Here is a 22,738-nt window from a genome sequence, read left to right as displayed (position 1 = left end):
GAATGCCAGGGACTAGTGACGTCATACCCGTGAAATGTCATCATTTGAAACTCACTGAAGATTGTACACAGTCCAAATCTCTAAGCCTTACAATTGTTTCAAAAGACTTCATGATTTGTTTTCCATCTTTTCTTGGATCCTTTGCACTATTGATGTTTGTAAATCAAAAGGATATATATATATATTTTTTTGGTTGTAAAAGGTGGGACGTCTATACTGTACATCAAGCAGTGCAGCACAGTTCCAGATGACTAAATCCAATTCCTTTCTTAATAATATGCAACACTGCCCATATTAAAAGAACTGACTATCAAACCATGGACTGCCTATAATTAGTGTTGAAATTACAGAACCAATAATGTTATTTAAGATTGGTATTTCACTAGCTAATTTAAAACAAATATGAAGCTCTGATCTTTCTATGTTTTATAAGATTATTTTGTATATAATGTATATTTATAAGAAAAAAGGTCTGAAGTGTAAATGTTATTTCTTCACACTGTTTTTAATTTGATGTCAACAAAAATTTTAATTTTTTTTTTTTTTTTTTTTTTAAACAATGACCGCACTCCTGGTACACTGATGTTTGCTGGTTTCATTCATCTATTTGCCATGCTAGATGCTGCTTGTTAGTCACAACATTGGACTAGCTGGCAGTAAAATGAATATTTTTAAAGAAAGTAAATTAATTGCAATTGTAAAATGTGCACATTTTCTTTAAAGCAAAGAGGAAAACCTGCTCTTCCGAATTACAACCCTTTAGTTAAACGTTGTACCATTTTTAATCAGGAGACTGACTGTAAGGATTTTAGTAGAACAAACAGCTGTCAGAACAAGATTATGAGTTTTATTAAGCGGCAGCCAGTTAACATGGGACATTTGAACTGGGATGTAAAATAAATGTCCTTACCTGTGAGGTCCCAGACATCAAATCCATGTGGCTGGAAATCCATTCTTAATATTGGATTACCCAGTTTCATGATAAAACTAACAGTACAATAAAATACATAAACTGCTTTGTTTTGCATATATGAAAGCTATACAAAAAAAAATGTATTCATCAAATGTCCATTCAATTTCAAAACGATTGGCTTGATTCCTAGAAATAATGCCTTACACACACAACTCTCTCTCTCTCTCTCTCTCTCTCTCTCTCTCTCTCTCTCTCTCTCTCTCTCTCTCTCTCTTCCCCCCCCCCCCCCCCCCCCCTGTCGTCTCCTCTTGTCTCCAGTTTATTGAGTACAAAATTAGCTTCAAATCCTAATGCGTTTCCCTGGCTACCAAAACCCTTAAGCTGGAATTCTGAAACAAAAACAAGCAAAGAGCAAATTATGGGGGGGGGGGGGGGGGAAAGCATCTACTTAACAAAGCAGAGCAGATGCTTCAAGATCAGGCACAACACTGTGTTAAAAAACTACATATGCCTTCCTTCTTAGTGAGCACAAACTGGTGACCAGAGTCCCAATAACATAACACACAGAAACTCACACGCTTTCATTAAGGGCAAAAGCTAAACTCACCACGAAATACTCTCCAGAACCTAGCAAAGCAACGAATAAGTCTCAAAAACAGATCTTCAACACAGGTACAGATAGACTAGAAGCAGTAGTCGGGCTTCTGTTTTTTGTAAAAACAATCTTCATATTTCAATCTAAATGTTGTCTTTTTGATAGTAAGTGCAAGACTAGACATTAATCAAATCACTCTACATGATTTACTTTCCAGATTTTCACCTTGAAATATATACAACCTTGTGGCTATGTACAGTACAATCAATGGTGTCCCAGTTCTTTTGGAGGTTAGCGTATAAACTGTTTATATGTAAATATCAGAATGCACACACTTGTAGACTGCATTGTCTGTATAAATATTAAACCTAAATTAGCATGCTGGATATACTGTATCTTCCAACACAAACATTTTTTTAAAGCCAATTTAGCCTTTTCTGTGTCAGTTGTTTTTTTAAAGTCTACTGAGCTGGTAAAACCGCATATCTACAATTCCAGACGCATTGCTGACAAAACAGAATTTGCAGCAGCTCATTTTTCTGACATTTTATGTTTTGTCTTCAGAACGAAACCTGTAATCCGTAAATCTGAAGTAAAACTGCAGCAACACGCTAGACAAACCTTTTGGCTAATGCTTTTACAAGTGTTGTATAGTACAAAAAAACAACAACAATGTATATTTTTATTTATCCAAATAGATTGCTTGGTGTACCGGTACTGTGCAAAATCAGGCATTAAAAATGCATTGAAATAAAAACATACATCATGATGAAAAAGGCTGACAACAGTAATAAGTTCCTTAAATGGACCAACTAGACACATAAAAAATACAGCACACCTCCAGTTTAAGCCATTTAAACTTACAAGTCTTTGGTAACTTGAGAAGGCATTTTCTTGTGCTGGTGAGTTCCAGTCAAGCACGTCATATCATGTGTAATGCTTTATTTGAATTGGGCACTATGTACGGAAGCATTCATAACACCGTCATAATGGTTACATAACACTATAATTACGTGCATAATCCTTCAGAATAAATCTGATCACCAACATAACATGTTGTCATTACATGTTTTACAAATGTAAATGACTGTGTCAATTGCATTTCTGTGACTTTTACTGTAATTATTGAGATTTTTTAAACATATGCTTTTTGCAGCATTATTGTTACGTAATGTTATGACAACACATTTGACAACAATATTATGAATACCTATTGTGCCAGTGATTATGAAGGATTATGCACATAGTGTTATGTACCCTTTATGCAGTGGGTGCTACATAGTGTCCAATTCAAGAAAGTATTAACATCATTTGTGCAGTATGATCCAAAATCTTGACCACCAAATGTAATGTCCTGTATGATACGTTCAATGCAGTACAGTGTTAATTGTCTACATGCTCGAAGCATTGTGGTAAGCCACACACAAGAGTATGTTAGAGACCTAAAATATTTGCTTAATGCGATTGCTGATCCAATTATATAATCCATCTGAAACATTCCCTTCATTCTCAACTCCAGTGTTTGGAATTACTGTAAATGCACCCTTTGATAAGAAATGCACTACAATATACAGCTTCTAGTTTGTCTTTAAATGATTTCCTCTGACATTCCAGCCAAAGCACTTGTTATCACTGCAATCAGCCATCTGGTAAAACCTTTGAGTTGCAACCTGCTATAACCACCCTCTTCCCCCCCCCCCCCCCCCTAGTGTGTGTTTTCCCATCTAGAACCTTCTCTGAGCTCCAGATTTTACTCATATAGCCAAGCATTTTCATTGTGTTATAATCACAGCTTCCTGTTTGTTACCAAGTGACATCATTTCCGCTTTCCTGTCTGATTAAAGCCCAGAACAGACCGGACAAATGTTTTTCTCACGCATCACTTTTTAAAGAAAGGCCACTACAGTAAATGCATTTGTTTTCTATATGGGGTGGGGGCTGTTCACTTTAAATCATAATATGAGGCCCTTGATTATGAAAAAAAAACTTAATCTGGAAACGAAGGTAGTTTTAGCAACATTTATCAAATTAAGGTAATTTATGCCAGATTTCCTTCAGTTTATCTATCTTTAGGTAATGCATTATTCAAGATTGATCTAATAGTTCAATGTTATAAGGTAGACCTGTTTAATCTCTTTTTATAATGCACCCATTCAAGAGGGATGAAACCTTGTATTTGACAGCCAGTACTGCATAAAATCCAGTCTGTCTTTGAACTGCTGTGCATAAAAATGGATTATACCAGCAGGGCCCCCTTTGATATTGGCAGATGCCCGTTTGAGAGTGAAAAAAAGCAGAAGGCGGCAATATTTATGTTTTGGTGGGACCCTGGAGTTTATCCTACGGTTCATGCACACCAGAATGTACACTTCTACACCCAGAACACAACAACACACACAGCACATACACAGACACACTCACTGTACAGAGTCACACAGATCTAACCAGATAAACTAAGGACTGACATTGTGTCGTCCAATTCTGACCTATCAGAACAATACAAATAGACTGGTAACTTACCCTTCTATTGCGTTTGATTCATTCACATCCCTCCGACTCCCCCAACTCCTCCTTGTAGCTACCCCTTGGTACTATCTGTCATGGGAAATATTACGCTGTGTAGTATAGTACAATAAATAAAGCCCCCTGAGTCAATGTAAACTTGTACAGCAAACAAGGGTCTCTAATGTAGAGCCTTCAGTCTAAAGTACACACTTCTATGTAAATGGCCTGTTCCTCATGGGACTGATTAATGCAGTGGCTTCCCTCACATTAAGTTTCAGTCACAATGGAAGCAGATCAGTTAGTGAAAGTAGGTGCTTGGTAGGCAGGTGCTACAGCATCCAAGACTTCACAAATGAAAGCTACAGAGTTATATTATAAATAAACACTAGGAGGCACTGAGGAACCATACATTTTTTCTGGACACCTGGGAGGCCAATTTTAGTATGTAATAAATATATCACATTCATATACAGTATATATTTAATTTGTGTATTCTGACATATTTCCGTAATGCAGTCCTAATATCTGTAAATCTACTCTATGGCAAACATCATTCAACTGTTGTATTCAGTGAGGACGGTCAGTATATCACACACTGAAACACGAAGGAATAAAGTTAAAGGGAGACTTTAGATTCCTTTGGGTAAGGATTTGTGGCAAATGTGCAGTGATTTATTATTGGAGTGTATTAAACACAGCCTCCTGCACTGTACTTCAGTAATGTAGTTATGTTTTTCACCTGTAGTAATAACTTGAAATGTCATTTGAATTGCTTTTTTTTTACATTACTATTTTATGGTGTTAATTTGCAATCTACTACTTGTTATTTCATGGTGTTTGAGTGGTTCTGGGTTCTGTTCTCTAAACCTGCCTATACCAGAAGAATCCTAGATTCCAAGATTGAACAGCCATTCCGTTCAAATCATATGGCAATGTAACCTTTCAACTGCTTGCCCCACCTACTCCATATTAATTACAGCTGCACACCGCTTCTGGTCATTTCTAAAACTGCTTCAGAAATTCAGCTCTTAGAAGTATTTGGTAAAGGTTGTTTTGCTGGAATAGTTAGAAACAAGCATGGTAAATAACCGCCTTAGCAGAAACAACAACAGAGAATGATTGGAATGTGACTTTACAAGATTTAATTAATGAAGGGAGTTTCAAAGAAGTGCACTGTAAGTGGAAGGTAATTATCATGACGTAAGATTTGGATATGAACCCTTTCACACCTACTATTGTTAAAATACACACATCATTACATTTAAGGAATTACACTTGCCCCCACATGAGCTTTGTTTTTCACAGTAAGTTATATGTCATAAAAATATGTACAATTAGATTCATAAGTAAGCAAAAATGGAAAGCAAATGAGGTAAGTTCTTGTGAGAAACAAAAATGAACCACAGCAGATGAGGGTGAAAAGGCACACAGGTCTTTGTGTTTAAGGGTTGGGATTTTGAGAGGAAATAAAACCAGTAGTGTAACTTACTGCAAACAAGTTTATATAATATGTATTTTATATGATTATCCCTTGCTTTCTTGGACTGTGCTCTTCTACACTTTGTTCTGCTTACACTATGTCCCTAGTCTTTTTCTCATACAGCATGTGTCCGTCAGTCTGTCTTACACATAATAGCCGCAATACAGCTAAAAGCCAATATCACGACAACAACTGTCTATTTAAGTCAGGGGAAGTTCTTTGGGCATTTGTAGTATGACAGGAGACCTGAATCGCCAAAGGATTGCTCTTAAGCCATGGAGAACAGACACATAAAAGGGTGGAAAAATTCTTCCTAAAAATGCACATCTGGAAGTATGTTAGTGGAAAATCTGGATTATTGCCATAATTGTTCCTGTACAGATCAATCTGCTGTTTATTGGCTGTTAGAGCAGGTGACCACTTATTGCGAGGTCCTTAACTCTTTCTACACTGCAGACTTGTACACAGGTCTAGTAAAGTTAACTAAACTAGTAGTGTAGGAAAGATACCCCTCAAAACAGCAGACCAGTAAACTCTTCTATTACCTTAAAACTTCAAATACACCCATACCAAGTTATTATTATTGATTATATATTTATTTGGCAGATGCTTTTATCCAAGGTGACTTACAGGTGTTACAGGGCAGTACAGGGTTACAAAGCAAGATTAATATTTCAGTACAGTATAGTTTACAGTAAGTGCAATAATACTACTAGAATACAATATGAACTAGGATGCAACAAGTTAGGATTACAATCAGTTATATCTACAATGACATAGTAGTGCAATAGTGCAAGTTGTTCTTTAAACCTAATATTTCTAGAAAACAAAGACATGTTAGGTGGGTTTAATTATAGCTCTAGAAAGGGACTTTCAAACTTAGCACTAAGAGTAGGCACAATGGAAGCAGAGTAAAAGTATGTTCAGATCTTGTAGGAAACACTTTGATTCCATTCCATTCTGTCCTCGGGTAACTGGTGTCTCAAGGACAGGAACCTCAATAGGGTGAACAGTCCTTAACAATCTGTAAACAGTTAATGTTTGTCTAGTTTCTGTATAGGACTCTTTCCATTATTGTCCTTGCTTGGCACTTTCATAAAACAAGCCATACATATGTGCACACATCTTTCTGGTCTTACAGTTAAAATAATATTGGCCCCCTTTTTCAAGGAAATTAATTTCCTACCCTAATGCCATGAAAAAAGATTATATTTTACCATTCTTAAAGAAACTATGGAGCTGAAATTCTAAAATAGTAAGTTTGTGTGTAGGTTTCTACCTGTTTAGCAGATGTGCTTTGTAACTGTTTTGTTTTTTTAGTTAGTAGTTGATTTCATCTCATCCATCTTGCTTAAAAACCTCTCAATTCAAGGTTATTCCCATAGTAACATTAAAATAGCCAATGAGTAATCAACGAGTAGCAAGCTGAATTTGATATGATACCTAAATCTTAGTTTATAAATGTTTCAGAAATCTTGTCCAGTGGAACCTAAAACTACCTGGAAGCCTCTTTGAGGAACTCTCACACATCTATTCATGCGTATCACTAAATAACTCTTGATTCTTATATTATCTGTACATGTGGTACTGCGATAATATAATATTGCAAAAAACAAGGTTCATTCTGACACGTGTTTACGGATACAATAAACATGAATACATACTATTATACAAACGTTTATAATCTAATGTGAGGGCAGCAGTGTGGAGTAGTGGTTAGGGCTCTGGATTCCTGACCGGAGGGTTGTGGGTTCAATCCCCAGTGGGGGACACTGCTGTTGTACCCTTGAGCAAGGTACTTTACCTAGATTGCTCCAGTAAAAATCCAACTGTATAAATGGGTAATTGTATGTAAAAATAATGTGATTTCTGTATAATGTATAATGTGATATCTTGTTACGATTGTAAGTCGCCCTGGATAAGGGCATCTGCTAAGAAATAATAATAATGTATTTATTTTGTGTGCCTCTATCCTTCCTAGGATTTGGTTGTAACAGTATGAAACTATTAAAAATATTAATATTAAACCACCAGTATTTTAATCTATATTCTTTTTTGTATGCATTCAGATGTTGAATTGAATACAGGATAATGCTGGATTGTGCTTGTTTCTTGGGAAGTGTATATCTCTCTGGATTTGGATGTCTTGAAACAAACCAAGTTAAAACCTGCTTAAGTGATATTTTAAGTATGTCTAGTGTTCACTTTTTCTTTTTGTAATTTGTGTATTCATAGCGCCTGTAGTAAATGTAATACTTTGTGTGCCAAGGAGAACACTCGACTGATCCCTGATCCTGTTATACCGCTGAATGAAATTCAAATAATAAGAAGGTGTATCTTTCCTACACCCCAGGCTGGCCTACCCCAGGTGGTCCAGTCAATCTTCCTTAAGGGGATGACAGAGGCTGAAAACATTCAAATACAACACAAATACAGTGCTGAGGCCAGTCGGGGGTGCAATAAAATGGAGCCTTGACATAACGTTGACAAAATTGATTGATATGGATAACAGTGATTAACACTGAGGAGGCCTTTAAGCGAGGTTTCATTGTTTTTTTAAAGATCTGTCACTGTGTTGATCATCAAAACAGACACCACCCAATGTATCATCTGAAAGAATGGAACATTTTTAATTACTGTTGCTACACTAAATGTAACACAACATGCCCACAAACAAGCCCTGGGCAATATGTGTGCCACGTGACGTCGCGTCGACCCAGTTAACGATGTTTAGCACAGTAAAGGCTGGTTCACACTGGTCAGATGTTTAACACGATCACTATGAACAGTATTGTTTCAAACCCCAGCTCAGCCATAGATTACTGTGTGACTGTCTTTAGATACACCACTTCACAACTGCTTGATCTTCAGTCACACACATTCTGTGGAACTTTTTGGTCCTATTCTATTTTGTGGTCATGATTAGTGGAAAATGTCCTAGTAATAACCAAAGTGGATCTCCATGGTGGAAATGGTTGGTAACACTGTAGTTAAAAGATTTTAGCATTATTATACACCAATAGATCTGACTGCCACGACTCTATGGCTGAGCTGGGATTTGGTTGGCTGGCTGACTGCTTGTCCATTTTTAACCCTGCTCACCAACTATTTAGGGTTTAAAAACAAACACACAACAAATACTGTATATGAAAGGGAGTTGCCCTGTTCAAAAAATTCATAAAATTCACAAAAATTGGTTTCTGTGAGAGGCTCTGTCAAAACAGATCATTCATATTACAACAGCGCACTTGATATATGAAATATGAATCCTTCCTATTTTTGGCTCTTTTTCCATTTCTTTTTGTGTGTGTGCGTGTGTGTGTGTCATTTGTGGATTAATTTTACAATTTAAAAAGTGTATTTAAAAAGGCAAGTTAATTTGCATGTTTCGCTCTGAAACCCAAGTTTGAATGCAACACACCGGTACCTATGCAATCTGAATTAATGGATGTTGAATCCGCACTGCACACGCACGTTATCTCTGAAATACAGTTTATCTATATGGCAACTTTGATCTATTTTATATAAATGTATTCTTAACAAAAAACTATGGCTTAAAATAAACACGGACTTGTATAAAAAATATATTCAATATATTTTGTTTCTGTATTTGTGGTTCAAGAAAAAAAGAAAAGAAAATCCTTTATGTTTAAAATCATATTCGCACACATATATTTATTCAGATTTGGTGTACGTTTGTGGGTAAGTTAATTACTGAAACCTCTGCAGACGTCTCATTACAATTCCGATCACAAACCATACCTGACGCAACCCTATTCGTCATTGCCTGTGACTAGGGATGGTCGACTGGAAAAACTGTGCCACATTGCATCAGCCAAGGCTATAAAAAAATATGCATGTGGTCTGCAAACTGACGTGTATTACAACCAGTAACAATTCAATTCCTCCTACTAGACACATCATGTATCCTATCACGGGCATAGAAAGGCAGGTTTGAGCATTCCTCGTGTCCAATGAAAAAATAAAAAAGGTTTTTTGAGTGGGACCGGTCTGCTGCTCATGATTGGACACATTAAAACCCACAAACCATCTTTTAGGGAGTCTGATTGGCCCAATCTGCAAGGTATCACGATGAGAAACAGGCACGTGTGTACGGAATTGGGGATTATAAATACATGCATAGCTCAACTGAACTGTATCACAGCGTCTGGTGTTACTAGTAACTGGGTGAGAAATTTAGTTAAAGGTTACGCTCTGGAGTCTGAGATTGATAGCTTGTTGTAATATTCCAGGTCAAGGAAACAAAAATATATAGACTATAAGTACGAACTTTAGAATTTAACATTTTATTTTGTAAAACCGAAAACATGACAGCATTTTAAAATTGCAAATTGGCAAAGAAAAAATCAAGCTGCACCAATGAATACTGCGAAAGCGAAAAGGGTCAAATATATACTTCAAACTTCAAAAAAGAGGCACCTCTTAATAGTTTTGCATCGACCTATAGAGCAATAACACCTGCATTATTGCATCAGACAAACCCGACTGCAGAACAAAGTCTGATGTTTAGCATCTTCTCACCAACAACGTTTATCTAAAGCTAACACTTCTTATTTTACTAAGCCAACTGCCGTGTTTAATTACAAATACACCAACAATCGAAATGAAGCTGAAAGAAATCGTGACAGAGAAATCCTCGTTGTGGATTTTCGGGTACGGTTCTTTGGTTTGGAAACCTGATTTTAAATTCAGTAGAAGCAAAATCGGGTACATCAATGGCTACAGCAGAAAGTTCTGGCATGGGGACACGTTCCACAGAGGCAATAAAGAAACGGTGAGTTGGTACTATTAACATTGTAGTCTATGTAGCTGAGGTTTTGGGCTGAGTAAGGCAATTGAATTGGGGTAATATAGTGTCATATTGGATGTCAGTCACTAGCCCTATACTGTGTGTGTGTATTATACGGTATCTATCTATCTATCTACCTATCTATCTATCTATCTATCTATCTATCATAACCAGTCATTTTATTGACCTGTAACAGTACTTTACTTCAAATCTATGGCTGTTTAGGCAATGTTTTTATTAAACAGATACAGTGACAGTAGCCTACTATGTAAATTCCAGTCTGATGCAACTCTAGCGTCACTTTGCAATGCGCAGTGTGTTCTGATCTGTGATTATTTCCGTTTCTGCAGCCTGGGCGAGTGGTTACCCTCGTGGAAGATAGTGAAGTAAGTACGTTTCTTGTTTTTTGTGTTGTGTGGTCCAGTGGTTAAAGAAAAGGGCTTGTAACCAGGAGGTCCCCAGTTCAAATCCCACCTCGGCCACTGACTCATTGTGTGACCCTGAGCAAGTCACTTAACCTCCTTGTGCTCCGTTTTTCGGGTGAGACGTAATTGTAAGTGACTCTGCAGCTGATGCATAGTTCACACACCCTAGTCTCTGTAAGTCGCCTTGGATAAAGGCATCTGCTAAATCTGCTATATATATATATATATATATATATATATATATATATATATAAAATTGCGGTATCACTTTAGCTACCCTGCTGCACAATCTTCATTAATTAATCTTCAAAATATTATGTTACTGCAACAGTGTCTTTGTATTTGTGTGAAAACAAAGCAAAATATTTTACAAAGAGAACGATTTGCTTATGAGAGCTGTGCTGATGTAGAATACATGTAGCTATTTCTATGCAGTTAGAGATTTAAAGTTGGTTGGAGTATACCAATTTAATAGCATATGTAAATCTATCTGTCTGTTCTAAAGTGAAATGCATGTGTGTGTGTTTCAGGCTTGCACATGGGGAGTTGGCTATGAGGTCCATGGTGCCCAGATAGAAGAGTCCCTCAGGTACCTGAACATCAGAGAGAGCTCGCTGGGTGGGTACGTCACTGAGCTGGTGGAGTTCTACCCGCGTGGCGAGGATGAGGCGGTGCTGGCACTGGTTTACATTGCCACCTCGGACAATCCCATCTACCTGGGTCCTGCCAGTTCAGAGGAGATCGCTGCACAGATCGCCATGTCCAGTGGCAAAACCGGGCACAACATTGAGTACCTTGTACGGCTTGCAGAGTTCATGCGACTGTACTGCCCAGAGGTAGAGGACGATCATTTGTTCTCTATTGAAACTGCAATAATAGCCATGTTGCCATACTTGATAAACAAAAAACGGTCAATGCCTGTGTTTTAACCTGTTTGTTTCCGGCCTTCCTCCACCACAGAGCATAAGCTCATAACCCCCCCCCCTTTTTTTTTTTAACTGTATTGCAGTGTTTTTCTTCCATCACATACTGTATCTCTTTCCAAGTAAGGTTTACCAGTCTGCTAAGAAATAAATAATAATATAGTTATTGCACACTTCTGCATGTGCATATTGTACTTTATATATGTCTAGAAGCTCAGATACAAGTAATAGTGTGTGTGTATATGTGTGTGTGTATATATATACATAAATATCTCAATGTGTGTGTGTGTATATATATATATATATATATATATATATATATATATATATATATTATAATATGAGAGAATGAAAGGGAAGTCTGTTCAATAGTATTTGTTTGTTTAGCCACAAAAGAGAGAAACAATTTGAATAAAATTGTTGCAGTGTATCACAATTTTAAATACCATTTTAGCTGCTATTGTGCTGTAAGTTAATTTATAGACTCATTTGCTGCTGTGCCAAGTGCAGCATTTCTGCCTCATCCTGGGTGGATCCTGTGTATGCACTGTATGAATCAACACTATGTTTCAAAATATGTTTTCTTCAGTTTTCAGTGGTGCTTTGATAACTGTAAATTCCAATTGGAAAGGATTATTTTAATGCCAAGCTGATGTAGGTGTAAATTGAGTTTAATGGTACCAATATATGCTGGCAATGAAGCTGTTTTAATGTTGGTCTGCCTCTCAGTATAGACTTATTGTGCTTTTGTAGCGATGTTCACTATGACATTGTATGTATGCAAAAGCCTGGTACAAGGTGATCATGATTAATTAATACCTTTGTTTTGAAAGGAAGTATTTAGCTTTTACTTTTACATTGTATGTACAACCATACTCCAATAAAAGTCAACACACACCCGACTGGTTTTTTAATTTGCTCATGTAAAAATGATACCACAAAACCACAATAGTTTATTGTTTCATCAATTCAGAGTACGACGGCAACATTTCTAAATGTACGTTAAATAGATTTGAAGGGAAATTGATTTATTGTGGGAGCCCTGGTATGACAACATAAAGAGAATGACTATGGGAGTAACTCGCAATTAAGAGAAGTTAAAACACAGCAAATAAAGGGCAACCGCAAATACTATTAATTCATATTAATACATACAAGTAAATGTACCCATCACCGTGCTCAGCAGCGTACTTGCAGTATAAGATGAATGAGGTGGTGATAAAAGTATTATTACCGAAATGTCTCGATGAAAAATTCTTAACACACAGTTTGGCGGCGCAGTTTATGTTGCCTATAAACAAAAAAAAACATTTTCAGTACAATTAAATAATCACCCCTGGGACTAGGCACTAGGGTTCATGACCAACTATGTTTGGGTACGGTTAAAGTACATTGCAATTCATAAAACACCTGTTGCTTACATGGGAAGCTCTAGAAATAAATTGAATCATGCAGTGTTTTGCTTACACCACTCAATATGTAGTGATCCTCAGAGTGTCACCCAAGAAAGAGGACCTTTCTTAAGCACTTCATGTGCAGGGGGTCGTTGTGAGGTCGATGTACTTTCACAAAGCAATTCTGGGCCAACCTGAATTTCAGTGTTGCCTGAGGCCCCTTCCTTTTCGTCTTGGGTCTGGGATTTGAAAGCAGGTTCACGACTGTAGACTGTTATTAAAATACTTTTAGCAGTACAGGTTACCACTCCTAAGAAAGCCAACCCTCCAGATTATCACTTAAACATATTCAAAATTATTTCTCTACTATAAAGAAAAAAAATACATTATACATACTTTTCTGCATCAATTACATTGAAGTACTATGGCATGGTTATAGCATACTGCAATTATCTTCCCTTGCAATTACCTATGTGGTTTTATTGTATCCCTTATTTACTAGTACTTTGCAGGGTTGTTTTTCTGCAATGAAAGCCATGCATCTGGCATTATGTTTTGCAAATACACATTTGTTGTCACGATGGGATTTTTTTTTTTTTACTCCATTGTTGTTTTCTTAGGAAATAAAGGAAACAATCCCTTTTTTCAAAATAATTAGAAGCAATTTAGGACTACTTGCAATTAAATGCCTGAGCTGTTTAATGCTGGTTTGTAACTTGTATCGGCTGCATATTTACTTTGATAAAATCATGCAAGTGACAATTTGGAGTAAAGAGCTTTTGAGTAACTAGTCTGTTGTTATCTCTGCAAATGACTAGAATTATACATAAATACTGATGTTGCAATTGTAAGCCACAGAAGTGCCTTACAATTGCAGAATTTAGAACAGAACGTCGTGTTTCTCACTCTTAGTGGTCTGAGTGGCTGCATTTTTTCCATTAGTTTAATGTTCTGTTTTTTGTTTAAATTGGATTTAGCATCTGTATCACATGAAATGTTGTCAGTCATAAACTCTCACAAACACCAGCTCAGTGTTGTTAATGGTTTTAAAATGACAGGCTGTGCTGTGTTCTACTTTGCTTCCTGGAATTATGCCCAGTGTGGGTCAAAGGTCACCCTGACATGCTGCTGTTTACTACAGTAGCTGTGACATCACTTTGGGAATAGGGCCAGAGCTACACATGGAAAGGGGTTATTCAAATACCATTCCACAGCATGTGGGCTGTTTTACAAAAACAATGCAAGACTGGACATTTATATTGTTCATGCAGGGAATATTAAAACCAAATGTGATGCGTATTTTAACAGTAAAACAGACCAGTCACTTTGCTGTGAAACATTAAATTCAGTAATAGTGAAAATGTTGTTTTGTTGGTGGTTGTACAGTCCCCTTGCCAGTTTCAGGGTTGCTTTGTATCCAATTTCCAATATTTTATACAGTTTTGTTTTCTTTACTTTGGTTTGGAGTATTTGGCTGCACATCTGTGGCTTATGGATGACCCATTTACATGAACTTGAATAATTAACAAACTGTTCTTTCAGTTTCTTGCAGCACTGACAAGTAACAGCAAGAAAAGCACAATGCTTCTGGGGGACAAAACCAGACAATTCCAAAGTCAGAGATGGCCTGGTTCCAGAAAGCAAAGTGAACAAAAACAAAGCATGGTAGCACAATCTAAGGGTCAATATGGGTTATGCGGCACTAAAGTGGTTACTGTTCACTTAACACCAACTGCAATAGAACTTTGTAGTCGGGGTTCTCTGATTCTCTCAATAAAGTTCCTTTGTCAAAGCAGCGGGTTGACAAATGTATGCAAGCTCAAATCATGTGCATATGAGCTGATGTGTGTCTATAGTGAACCAGATTTAGCCATATACCAAAAGGAAATGAACATTGTAGCAGCTTATTCTGGTGCCTCTTAAAAAATGGAAATCTGTTTTGGGTTTTTATGTGGAGATGAACGCTTAGTTCAGGAGGCTATAAATACAGATTTTACTGTTGGTATTCCTGCACCTAATTACAATTTAAAATGGCTAATGTTCAGATATGTATGTGTGTGTGGTACCTCCTTTAAAAAATATCCATGTAGGGCTGGAAATAATACCTTCCATGTGCAACCATAGGAAACAAGATCGCCTGCAGCACTCTGTACTAGAACATCAGTCACCGTTCCAGGAATAAAAGTTCTCTACCAGTTCCAAGAATCAGGGTGAAGAAAGACCAGACTCTTGTTTACCAGCTGTGGGGAGGAGCACTGGGAAGACGTGGTTACACAGAGAATTGAAGCGGACTAATGAAAAGGGCATGCCCCTCCCCCCCCCCAAAAATGTGAATTTGCCATTGGTACTATTTATTGGATTTAGAGCCCAGGGGGATATAATCTGATTTGGATTATGTGTGTTTTCCTAGAAACCCTGGTTTTATTATTGTAAAGCTTCAAGAATTGGAAACATTTTATATTAAATAAAAATCAGCTTTTAAAAGATTATTTCTTGGCTAGGAGCCACAGTATAAATTGGGGGCAAATCATAATATAATGTATACAATGTACTTGAAAAAAAGGTTTTTTTGTTTCCTCAAAGCCAGACCTGCTACTTTTGTGCCTCACAGCCAGAGCCAGTCTGTAGAAAGAGCAGAAGCAGAAATTTGATTTGCCATCTAGGCGTCATATATTGTAGACCCAACCTTTCACAGCAACACACAGGGATAATAGAATTCAGAAAGTGCACAACCTATTTTCTTTGTTGACACTTACACATCATGCTGTGATTTGTGAACATTTTCAATAGTGGACGTGGTTCAAGTTGACAGACAGCATTTTCAAGATTGGATTTAAAACACAGCAAGGCCTAAGGAATATCGGTTTGGTGTGATCTCACCTACAGGAAACAATCCAATGCAATAGAGGACAGATGAGCAACCCCAAGTCTGGACACAGGGCTGTAAGACAAGCAAGATATTATGAAACAAGAAGGCACATGTGTTTTTAAAAAGGATTCTCTATCACTCTGTTTATTTTGATTCTGTTTCTCCAGTTAGTAAAAGAGCAGTTTATACATATGTACACAATTACTTATAAAAATAGACAAACATAAAAGGAAAAACAAAGGGGTAGCAGCCCCCATCAGTATTTACATTGAATTCAGGCAACAAACACAAAAGACAACGTGGTTTACGAACGCAAACGATTTTATACTCCGGTGTCATCTACAACACTGAAGCCGTGAATTTTTAAAGGAGATTTTGGTACTGTATGACTTGATATAACCCAAAGTCTAAATGATAAGTGGGAAAAGTACCTCTTTGGTCTATCAGGACCATGACAAACATTATTTTGTCACTGTAATTGTTGGAACTATGGAGGCTGATTGCATCCTCGCACCAAATACCCTTTTTAGTGCAATTAATTTATTTTTGTCATCTTTTAAATGAAATATTACAGTACTTACCATTTGAAATTGTATTTAAATACTAATTTAACCTTTATGAAAGGTTTGAAGAATTTTGCGAGTTTCCTTTTTGGTATTTCTACTAAACTAACCTGCAGTTGTATATTTATAATGGTCAGATTTATCTTAACCCATTCCTTTAAATAGGTTTCCTGCAAATGTAAATGTAGCTTTTCCTCACCGGAATCATTTTCTTTGCGTTTAGTCGGATATGGTTGCTGTTTACATGGGTACAATAATTGATCTACTTCAACGCTGCATCTTTTAAAAAAAATAAAGACTATAATACAAAACAATCTGTATTTTATTATCACTTTTTTTCTTTTTACATTCAGGGGTTTGCAATAAGAAAACCCGCTCTTGATTTTGTGCATCTTCCATCTGTGGTTAACCTGTTTCCTGCATTTGTTTGTGCAAAATGTTAAGAGATAAGAACCCCATAAAATATCCTCAGACTTTCAGTGGACATATTTTGTAAATTAATTCCCATTCCTTATAATACAATTTTACAAGGCATAGCAACTTATGTTTTAAAATCCACTTGCCTTCCCTTAAAGATAAACTCAAATGTTATTTATCTTAACTAATGTATTCTTGTTTAAAATCACTTTGTATAGCACGTTCTGTTTCAGTGATCACACCCTTGTGACATTTCAAAACTGACCTTCACCTTGAAGCACTCTGCCCCCAGTGGATACAGGAAATACCACATGTGTTTTCCATGGTATTTCTTACTGATGTAATTCTTAAATCCACTAGGGGCAGTGTTGCAGAACAGGTAAATGACATACAATTTAAGAGTTTCAAAAAGTCACCAGGATGTGATGAATGCAACACTAAATGACATACAAAAATAATTCTAAACACCCAGAAGAATACATTATTTAAGATAACTGTGATGTTTCCGGCTCAGACCAAGTCGCTCTTTCAGTAATGTCAGTTAGCTTTCGATGCCATACTTAGTGCTTTGTTCAAATTTGAATTTCTAGAAAGCACATGCAAGATACACCCTCTGAAGGTACAATGCATTAGAGAAGCACTCTCGTCCATGTTGTTCTGCAGGCACTTATGCTCTCTGTATTGGACAATGTGTCACAATCGTGAAATATTGAATGAGTAACACTCTCCTGTCCCAGTTTCTGATAAGGATGGCACTGTATGTGTAAAGTGTGATTCCAACTGGAATGTGGCTCTCTGTACAGCTAAAGAAAACAATACGGAGATAAAGGGTATGACATTGATTCTAAAAGGTGGGGCTTACTTTCTACACTGATTAATACCATGAAATGTTTCACTGCATGGTACAACAAGGATGCTCTTTCATTTAATACTGAGAACACTGAAACTTTCGGAATTAATCACAGAAAACAAGGTGGGGGTTATTGTTCAGGACACAGATAAATACACCAATTGTTTAAATGAAAAACCAGGAAGGATTTTTGTAAAAAATGTAAATATTAGATAACAGCTCAAAAGACAACTATACCACTTTATTCTTGGACACCAGCCTAACGGGAACGGTTACTCAACACTTTGGTCTTTTGTTTGCCTGATGGTATGCAAATTATAAATAAACAACTAACGAGGGAGTTGAATTTATATTGTCTGGCAAAATATAATCACGCATACGCTAAAGATCAAAAATAAATAAATAAACAAAATAAGGGCAAAAAATGATTGTTTCATCAAAGCAGCCCTCTGCTGTGTGTGCGTCCTCCATATTAAATTATTATTTTTGCCTCAAGGTGGTCTTTTTATTCCTCCCATTTGTATTGCAGCATTGGTGACTGTTTTTCTTCTCCAGAAAGCTGAATGGCAAGAAATGTACAATGTTGGTTTCTAGATATTGAATCACAAGTGGCTTGACCTAGTGTTTGCTGAAGAATACACCACTTTAAAAATGGCTAAATTACCGCATAATCTTGGGATGCTAAAATCTGTGCTTCTTTGATGCCTGTACACTGTGGTTCTGTTTCCGATGCAAAAGGACTGGGGTTCGAAGGTGCAGTGAGAGTGCAATGGCAGCGTAGATCTCCTGATGCAGGGTTTCTGCTATTGTTCTCCTGGTGCACTGGGTCCTTTATTTTTTCTATTGGGAGTCGGAGGGTTGGGGGTGCTAGTATGGCTTACAGGGATGCTATTCCCTTTACCCTGCGGTGAGGCTAGCGGAGAGGAAGCGCCTGTAGGGATGAAGGTGGCTGTACTGGAGGATCGGGAGAGGGAAGGCTGCAGTGTGCTGCTCGCAGGAATACCTAACATGGAAAAATCAAAGAAAAAATAACAGGATTCACGTTTTACTAATATATTACAGATTATCTGGGAGACTAATCAAATAATTCTAAAAATCTTACCTGTTGAGCATGCAATGTGTTTGCTCATACATGCAGTTTTGAAAGAAGCACACGTTAAAGCAAATTTTAAGAATTTTTTCTGGTACAATACAAGGTTAAACACCTCTAGCAGTTTGCTTACTACTTTCAGGTAGTTTTTTATGGTTTCACTTCATTTCACTCGTCTTTGGGGTAAAAGCATGTCACCGGTTGCAAACTTTGCCATTAGGGTAGCAACTGGTTGACAGGAAAAGCGGCATTTAAGGGATGGGAAAATGTGAGATGACTAAGGATGTGCCGGACTACCCGAAAGTAAGGCAATGGTCCAAGACATCATTTTCTTTTTTATTATTTGACCCCCGATTTTTTCCCTAATTTACAGTAGATTGTCCAGTTATGTTTTTTCCCCTTCACCGCAGCAATTCCCCACACAGCTGAGGAGAACTGAAGGTGACATAATTCTCTTTTAAATTAAAATACCGGTTTGCTATAAAATGGTGTGCTTCTTTATTTAAAGCATGAGGTAAAACTTTCAAAGAAACCAGAACAAGCGGACAAACATTTTTGCGTATTAAGGCTTTCTAATTTTAACTCCGAATTGATAATTTTGTGTTGAAAGTTACAGATGAGTCATTATTATTCTGAAAATGGGAGTCATTTTTTGCCATAAAAGCTGCTATATAAATTGTAGATTCCCCTTGTTGTTATCATTCACAGTTCCAGAATGTTTCACCTTTTGATACGCTGTAACCATATGCTGCGTAAGCAGCCGCTGAGGCAGCTGCAGCTCCCGCCATGGCCCCTGCTATCGCTGCGGCACTTCCTGCGGTCGACTTGCGGCTCCTCCCCTTCCCAGCTGACTTGGTCCCTCCGCCTGAGCCTTTGGGGCGCCCGCGGGAACGACCTGACCTTCCACGCCCCGGGCTCGACGTGTCCTGAGAGGAGACGCCTTCAAAACACAAGATGGGAAAGTTATTGTGAATAGAGGCAGTTTTAAAACAGTGAAATACCATTACACAGCCTCCAGGTGGAATATCTCCGATTTAGAGCCTTGACAGATACACTTTGCTGTTTCGAGGAAAGGTCATGCCAGACCATTTCATTAGTTAAATGCTATAGACTCAACTATAAAAAAGTAGGTCAATCACCCATCCACATGGGTTGCATATAGTTGTACCAGGCCACCAAAATGCAATTTTTTTTTTTTTTTGGTATAGCAAAAAAATTGCCCAATATAAACTGCATGTGCATTTCAAAACTAGACATTTGGAATACAGTATATATTTTGGTTGCTTGTTTGTTCTTTGTGGTGGAAGAAGGGTGTTACCAATCCTTTAAAAGTGGCACAAGTGAATCTTTCCTCACCGTTTATGGTGTCAGACACAGAGCCTGTGATAGATACGGGCGAGTTGGTTGCCCGAGACTGGGGAGCGGAGGATGTCGGATCGTCAACAATCACCAGCATGTCACTGCTGCTCTCGTCCGCGGGTATCGATCCTGCTAGCAGCTCACTGCTCATTGAGATCTGTATGGAGGGGCAGTGCTGGGGTAAGGACTGGGCTCTGTTCTGTGTTTATGAATACTGTAGTATTATACAAAATTGTATTTGTAGCCCTTAACTCAGAGCAATAATATTGAAATGTTCACCTAAACAAACACTGTTCTTCCCAACAGCAGATTGGGCTTTGTTTATTTTGGTTGTGACACTTCCTCATGAACAAATGCATTTTGGTTTTGACTTGGTAATTATTTCAGAGAGTTGTAACCCTGGACAATACTGCTTGCATTCATACAAATCGTCAGTACAAGACTTGAGTTTCTGCTTACCTCGCTGAAGGGGCTTGGCATTGCCGAATCCACACTGATAAAGGAATCGTCTCCGTCTGCAGACAGGTTAGAGTTGTCTGCCAACGGCAGGAACGGAATGACAATATTCACCCCTTCTTTTTTCTTTTTTAAATCCACCTCATCTTCCTTCTTCTTCTGAGGAGAAACAAGACCTTGAATTATTTCAACTCTTTCCACCTCGCCGTTCAAGGTGTGCCAAGATCCTGGAAAAAACATTACCTTCTCAGCGTATTTGTCTCTTTTTCTCTTGCGATCTTTAACTTTATTGCACTCTTCCAGTTGTCTCTTTTCCTCCTGCCGCATTCTCACTGTGGAAAAGAGACCAAATGAAAACACTTAACGTGAGCAACACAGGTTATTAGCCTATGATTTTAGAAATCAGTTTATATGATGTAATTTACAAACACAAAACTACAGTGTCTTACATTTCTTTTCCAGCTCCTCGTCATCCAGTAACAGACTGACCACCTCCTTTGGTTTCAGAGTGTCTGGTTTGAAATTTCCGCCCGAGATCACCATTTGCTGGATCTACATGCACAATGTGACAGTTAAAACATTGTTATTTTGCTACAGTTTGTTTTATAACTGGTACTGTTCAAGCAAAATGCTCATGAGACAGTCCTTACCATCATAATATTGGGTTAACTGTACATTTTAATTATACTGTGTAGTACTGTATTTTTTCTTGAAAACCATGTATTACAAACACGTTTGAAACAGCGTCATCTAAAAATGAAGGCAATACATCTGTGCAACACACCTCACTCTTCTCCTTGGCTCGCTGCAATATCCTCTCTTCGATTGTCCCCTTGCATATTAACCTGTACACAGTCACCTGCTTGGTCTGCCCCAGCCTGTGGGCTCTGTCCATGGCTTGCTGGTCCACTGTTGGATTCCAGTCACTGTCGTAAAATATAACCTGAAAAACATCAGTTATTTCATTATTTAAAATATCTTATAACCAAGACAACTGGTGCACAACTTTGTCCTCTAATAGTTGAGTCTATAAATGATCCCGTTTTCCATCTTTCTGTAGAATTTTGTAATGGAAGTTCTAGTTAGAATTCTGGTAGGTTACAGTACATAGAAACACTGCCTGAGGGCTGGTGCTGGACAATGGCAGTGCACAAACAAGAATCTTAGTTCTCTGATCTCACCAGCAGTGCTTAACATGATTGTCATCTGTAACAGAAGAAAAACTAAAACCTCTCATCTCAATTCTGTTCAGCTCGACATTGTTCCAGTTTTGTTTGCTTTATTTATTATTGGTGGTGGAGTGCTGTTTACTGCCACACCCCTCCAGACTGTAAGGGAACACTAGACTTACTGTGTCAGCAGCTGTCAGGTTGATGCCAAGGCCCCCAGCTCTAGTACTCAAGAGGAAGACAAAGATATCGGTTCTGGGAAAGGGGGAAAAAACACAAGGGTTTGCTCTAGATGTAGGTGACAGCAGGTCTTACTTGCAAGGTTATCTGTAGGCTTATCTGCATCTCTAATGTGTAATGCTATTTTAGTGATTACCCAATAAATATTATCACCACAAAAACATAACAGCAATTCAATTAAAAAGACTGCTTGTTTTTCCACTTCTGTGAATGCTTGGAGACATACCTGCTCTGAAAATCTGCCACCATGTCACGCCTCTCTGAAATCTTTGAAGACCCATCTAGCCTCATGTAAGTATGCTTGCGAAAAACCATATACTCCTGGAAATAAAAGATACAGAAATTAATTTCATGATTTAAGGGAGTGTTGTTGTTTTAAGATACTTATATCACAGCTAAAATAAATGTAACATTGCCTCTTACTTTTGGTTCCTCAAACTATCATTTTGTAGAGAAACTATACGTTTTGCTCTGTTGAGAACAAACACTTTCCTTTGTAAAGGCGTATGCTTTATTTAATGTGCTGGAAGCAGCGCTGGCAAAGGAACATCTGGTATTATAGTGAAGAACAATTGAGCGTTTAATGAGTATAATATTAGCTTTCAGCAAATGAGTAAAAGACCAGCATGGTAGCCCCAAACAGTGATAGAAGTGCCAAACTGGTATTGTTTCAGAAACAT

The 22,738-nt window shown here is 37.6% G+C and overlaps 2 protein-coding genes across 5 annotated transcripts in view; one reads left to right on the top strand and one right to left on the bottom strand.

Annotated features, from left to right (window-relative positions):
* Positions 1–9,600: 9,600 nt before the first annotated feature.
* LOC117422127 (glutathione-specific gamma-glutamylcyclotransferase 1-like) lies at positions 9,601–12,553 on the top strand. Its single transcript, XM_058987605.1, has 3 exons — positions 9,601–10,288; positions 10,654–10,689; positions 11,259–12,553. The coding sequence occupies exons 1-3, from the start codon at positions 10,118–10,120 to the stop codon at positions 11,655–11,657; spliced, it is 606 nt and encodes a 201-aa protein (XP_058843588.1). The 5' UTR covers positions 9,601–10,117; the 3' UTR covers positions 11,658–12,553.
* Positions 12,554–16,027: 3,474 nt separating this feature from the next.
* Positions 16,028–22,738, bottom strand: part of LOC117422412 (chromatin-remodeling ATPase INO80-like) — a 46,731-nt gene continuing 40,020 nt past the window's right edge. For 3 of the 4 annotated variants that reach the window (XM_034037407.3, XM_034037409.3, XM_034037408.3), the window contains exons 28-36: positions 22,285–22,379; positions 22,001–22,073; positions 21,434–21,592; positions 21,099–21,201; positions 20,893–20,981; positions 20,653–20,808; positions 20,191–20,350; positions 19,559–19,774; positions 16,028–18,747 (exon numbers count right to left, since the gene is read on the bottom strand). In XM_034037407.3, the coding sequence (XP_033893298.3) occupies positions 18,548–18,747; positions 19,559–19,774; positions 20,191–20,350; positions 20,653–20,808; positions 20,893–20,981; positions 21,099–21,201; positions 21,434–21,592; positions 22,001–22,073; positions 22,285–22,379 (1,251 nt within the window). In that variant the 3' untranslated portion in view covers positions 16,028–18,547. The remainder of the gene's footprint in view (positions 18,748–19,558; positions 19,775–20,190; positions 20,351–20,652; positions 20,809–20,892; positions 20,982–21,098; positions 21,202–21,433; positions 21,593–22,000; positions 22,074–22,284; positions 22,380–22,738) is intronic. The other variant, XM_034037411.3, reaches the window with a different exon arrangement.

Source organism: Acipenser ruthenus, chromosome 15, assembly GCF_902713425.1.
Source record: "Acipenser ruthenus chromosome 15, fAciRut3.2 maternal haplotype, whole genome shotgun sequence".
Taxonomy (NCBI): Eukaryota; Metazoa; Chordata; class Actinopteri; order Acipenseriformes; family Acipenseridae; genus Acipenser; species Acipenser ruthenus.
Note: the sequence above shows the minus strand (reverse complement) of the source record. Positions and strands in the feature narration are given on the sequence as shown.

Bases quoted from the DNA above. Each gene is read 5' to 3' on its own strand.
- LOC117422127 (XM_058987605.1), top strand. From the start codon at position 10,118: ATGAAGCTGAAAGAAATCGTGACAGAGAAATCCTCGTTGTGGATTTTC. The intron at 10,289-10,653 runs GTGAGTTGGTAC...CCGTTTCTGCAG, and splicing joins ACAGAGGCAATAAAGAAACG to CCTGGGCGAGTGGTTACCCT. The intron at 10,690-11,258 runs GTAAGTACGTTT...TGTGTGTTTCAG, and splicing joins CCCTCGTGGAAGATAGTGAA to GCTTGCACATGGGGAGTTGG.